Source organism: Penaeus japonicus, unplaced genomic scaffold (assembly GCF_977035675.1).
Source record: "Penaeus japonicus unplaced genomic scaffold, GWHDUDI00000001_assembly GWHDUDI00000013, whole genome shotgun sequence".
In the NCBI taxonomy this organism is placed as follows: Eukaryota; Metazoa; Arthropoda; class Malacostraca; order Decapoda; family Penaeidae; genus Penaeus; species Penaeus japonicus.
Window position 1 is genome coordinate 22,369,800 of NW_028234415.1, and position 5,000 is coordinate 22,374,799.

A 5,000-nucleotide genomic window follows, 5' to 3' on the forward strand; every position below is an offset into this window, starting at 1 on the left:
CTCCCTCTCCCCCTCTCTCTCTCTCTCTCTCTCTCTCTCTCTCTCTCTCTCTCTCTCTCTCTCTCTCTCTCTCTCTCTCTCTCTCTCTCTCTCTCTCACCCCTTCCCTCCCCCCTCTCTCTTTCCTTCTCTTCCTCTCTCCTTCTCTCCCTCTCTTCTTTTCTCTCTCTCTCCCTCCCTCCCTTTATCCCTATCCTCCTTTCCACCTCTCTCCCTCTCAACTACCTTCACCCTCACCATCCCGCTTTCCCTCCCTCCCATACTATCTCCCCATTCCTTCTCCTCCTCCCTCCCTTCCTCTCCCTTCCTCCTGTCCCTCCCTCTCCCCCCGTCCCTATGTCTCTGTCCCTCCCTCCCATACTATCTCCCCACTCCTTCTCCTCCTCCCTACCTTCCTCCCTCCCCATTCCTATGTCCCTCCCTCCTACCATCTCCACCCCTCTCTCTCTCCTCCCTCCCTTCTACCCTCCCTCCTTCCCTTTCCCTCCTCTCCTTCTCTCTCCCCCATCCTCCTACTCTTTCTCCCACAATCCTCCCACTCTCTCTCTCATCCATTCTTTCTATTATCTCCCCCATCCTCCTTCTCTTTCTCCCCCAATCCACCCTCCCTCTCGTTCCTTATTTACCTCCCTCTCCCTCCTTCCCTACCTCCCCCCTTTCATCTCCTTCCTGCCCTCCTCTCTAGACATCAGCTGCCCTTCATCTAGAATGTATAATATTGGGAAAATATGTTGCTGTGTGAGCTTGGCTTTCATGTAACACTGATTATTTATGATTATAGGATGATATTTGACATCAATTTCAGATTCACAAGAGCCAAGGAGAAGTGGAAGAACACCAAAATTGAGTGAAAAGTTGAAAAGTTATTTAAATGACAAAGGTAATATGTAAAAACAAATTTTTGGGTTTTACTTGTTGGTATTTAAGATCTAACTATAATTGAATAGTGCTTAATCTATTTGTTTCTTTTTTTGGTATTTTTGTTAGAATATATTTTTGACATTGTGCAATGTTAGTTATTTGACAAATTTGTTGGATTATTAATCCAGACACTTTTGTATGAACTGATCACTTGGACTTGAAAACCTCATGTCATTGTGAATTTTAGTAATGTCAGAAAAATAGTGTCTCTCCTTACATAAAACTGGAATGTTTTTCAGGTGATGTCAAGCTGGAGATCGAGTCTCCTGCAAAGAAACAGTCTAAGAAGTCATCAACGTCTAATGTGTCACCAGCTGACTCTGTTTTTCTCAAAGAACCAAGAGTAACATTGAGAAAGCTGCCAATGTCTTCAGGAGTGAAAAATGTAAAGCCTTACACAAAGAGTCAGAACACACAGAGAAATAAGGGTATAAGTGTGTCTTCCACTCAGGAGAGAAATGTGAATGAGAGACAGGTTTCCAGCAAGAGGAAAAAAATGGCCAAGAGAAAGTTGTCAGATGCAGATGACATGGAGGTGCCAGCCAAACATGCTCCTACCACCCCTCAAAGGTCCTCCTTAAAAACAAAGAAAACCAAGCGGGCAATGAATGGAAGTTCGGAAAAGCTTGAAAGTGACAGTGATGAGTCTGTGGAGGAGGACGGAGAAGGGGAAGAGGAGATGGAGGAGGAGGAGGAAGAAGATGAAGACGAAGACAAAGGAGGAGAAAAGGGTGAAGAAGAAAGAAGCATTGATTCTGTGAGGCAGATCAATAAAGACATGATGACACAACTGCTAAATTTTGGTGCCGAGATTGCTGAAGCCATGGCCAGCAACAATGAGAAGATACTTGAAGTAATAAATGAAGAAAACAGCACAGACAACCCTCTGCATGCGATAAATATTGAAGGAGACGAAGACTTCGAGGAGGAAGAGGCTGACAAGATTCTTGATTGGCTGGAGAAAGAAGAAATGCAGCGAGGAGACTACCGGAAAAAAATTATAAACTCCATGCGGGCTTCACACAAATCAAACATGACCCTCTTTAACCAGCTTCTAAAAAAGCTTCAGTCCATATCTTCTTCCCTGAGATGTTGATGGAATCCATTATTGTTGTATTTTTTTTCAAAAGTGTGAAAGTGTGTTTATGAATAAACGAGAAAACTGTTGTTTTTGTTGATTTTATATATTTTTTGTTATTATATAACAGGGAACTTAAGCTGAAAGCAAGACACTTTTGCATTATAATCAGAGAGTATAAAGGGCTTATTTATACTTTGCTTTTCTATTGATGAAAGTGCTCCTTTTTATTTCATAGTTATCTCAATTCAAGTAAATTATTTTCTAGTCTGAAATGATACTGTAAGCAATAATAAGTTTTATTTCTGAAGAAATATAGAAAAGTACAAATATTACCTATGTATATACTTTTCTAAAATTAAAATAAATCTAGCCAATGAGATGATGTTCATTGTTCATTTGCTTGCCTTCTCATTATGGTTATTGTTAAAAAGTATAGTATCCATGATTATTGAGAATTTGGTGACACTCACATATCACTAAATGCATGTCTGTATAAGGAACAAAGGATGACAGGTGTTATGACTAAATGTTCAGTGGTGACAAACAAACATTATCTTTGTCAACCCATCTATGAATGGATGGATGACTTATGAGTTAAACTACCCATTGTTTCTGATGGCAAATAAGTCTTTTGTTACTTTGCACTGGAAGACTTCAGTTTGGTGGCTGTCAAAGAGAACATACAATAAATTATGGTAATATCACATTGAAAAATGGGGTAATCTTTAATGATATTTTGCAAATACTCTTGATTAGTCGGGGTTAAGGGCACCTCACAGAAACTGTTTTACAAAATCTATTATTTACTATTCATGGAATATGTGACTGCTGTACCACTAAGCATAGTGTCCTCTAGTTCCAAGGTTATTGCAATTGACTTGCAACTGCCACCACTGCGCTTATATTTATCGATAATAATGCCAAGTAGTATGTGACACTTTTTTTTTTTCATCGGACACTAACTGGCGGTTCACACATCGACAATGCTTAGTCGATTGAGTTATTTGCCATATTTGATATTCAAATTATCTGTATATTTTCTGGTAACAAGTAGCCTGTGCTTTTTCATCAATTCTGTGGCATATGAAGAAACTGAACAATCATTCACCCTGACTTGTTCATATGAAGAATATTGGTCCCTAGCGTTCGTTTTATAAATGAGCTTTATTACACTGGCCATTATCGAGCAATATAATTATGCCCAATAGATTATCATAATCTTTACATATGGTATGGCACAGGATATTTAAGGGTACCATAAAAAGATTGGCGTAACCGTATTTTTGACCTGTTGAATTTGAGGCATCCATTTTCTTGGAGCAGTTCAACCTCTCGGCACGCAAGACAGGGTTTATTTCAGGGAGAGGGATCATCTTGCGATATATGAATTTTGTGATAGTCGCTTTTTGTGTTTTATTAATTATGAGGCCATCTGACAGGTTTTCTTAAAATTGTAATTTACTAAAAAATGCAGTTAGAATATCAGCTAATTATGCATTTTATACTTAGTCTTAGTCATTTTATACTTATTTTTGGCGTGGATTGCACACATGCAGATGTCGTCAATGAAGCTCACTGACCCCAGATTCTACTCATCTACAAGGACAGGTACCCAAATCTGATCAGCTGATCCCGGTGCCACAGGCAACCCACAGGCAAATTTTCATCAAATTTCATCTCTATTTCTTGGTATAATCCTGCTTGCGAACATGCACACAAACCAATGCACTTTCCCAACAAAACACACACGATTAACTCAAACTGATCACATAACCACATACCTCCAGCGGAGTTAATGAGAGAATGAATAAAAAGTTTAGGATATCCAGGGCTGCATTGGCGTTATATAAAAGAAAAATTTAATTCTAGATCTGGCATCCTTGACAACACATTGCTCGATGTTGATTTGTCGACATCGTCCGGCATACCATAGACAATGTTAAAATGTGTTGAATTGAAACACGCACACGCACACACGCGCGCGCACACGCACACACGCGCGCGCACACGCACACACACACACACACACACACACACACACACACACACACACACACATACACACACACACATACACACAAACACATACACACAGATACACAAACAAACACACTCACACATAAACGCGCGCCCACACACACACACACAAATACACAAACACACACGCACACATAAACGCGCGCGCGCCCACACACACACACAAATACACAAACACACACGCACACATAAACGCGCGCGCGCCCACACACACACACAAATACACAAACTAACAAACACGCACACACAAACAAACACATAATGCCTATATTTTTTCATTATTGCATGTGTTGTTTTTATTATTGTTGTTATTATAATTATTGGGAGTATTGTTATCATCATCGCCATCACTGTTACCATTATTATTTTTTTATCATCATTGTTATTATTATTACCATCATTATTACTATGGTTATAATTCTTCTTATTATTATAATTATTATCATTATTAGCATTATTATTAGTGTTGCTTCTACAACTACTACTATTACTATCACTAGTAATAGCATTGTTATCATTGTTGTTATGATTATTATAATAATTATTATAATTATTGCAAATATTTATAATGATGATGATAATAACGATAATGATGATAATGAATATGATGATGGTGATGATGATAATGATGATAATAATGATGATAATCCTCATCATCATTACTATTACTATCATTGTCAGTATTGCTGTTGTTATTTTCATTATCATTATTGTTGCAAAATGATAAAGATTATCATAGTTTCCACACACTTATCATCATAACTGTTATTATATTTCTTGAGGTCAAAAGCCAAGTTTGTTTTATTAGTATTGGTCTTGCCCTTCGCTCTAGCACTCATCAGCGACATTTAAACCTTTAAACCTTTAAAACTTTAAACCTTTATACCTTTAAACCTTATTTTTTAACCTAATTACCTTTAAACTTTAAACCTTTAACCCTTTAAACAAATACGAAAGACATA

At 38.1% G+C, this 5,000-nt stretch overlaps 1 protein-coding gene across 5 annotated transcripts in view; it reads left to right on the forward strand.

Moving 5' to 3' along the window:
• The window catches only part of LOC122259955 (uncharacterized), an 8,583-nt gene extending 6,203 nt beyond the window's left edge, over window positions 1–2,380 (forward strand). For all 5 annotated transcript variants that reach the window (XM_086543307.1, XM_086543308.1, XM_043026958.2 and 2 more), the window contains 2 exons: window positions 805–879; window positions 1,160–2,380. In XM_086543307.1, the coding sequence (XP_086399433.1) occupies window positions 805–879; window positions 1,160–2,016 (932 nt within the window). In that variant the 3' untranslated portion in view covers window positions 2,017–2,380. The remainder of the gene's footprint in view (window positions 1–804; window positions 880–1,159) is intronic.
• The last annotated feature ends 2,620 nt before the right edge of the window (window positions 2,381–5,000 follow it).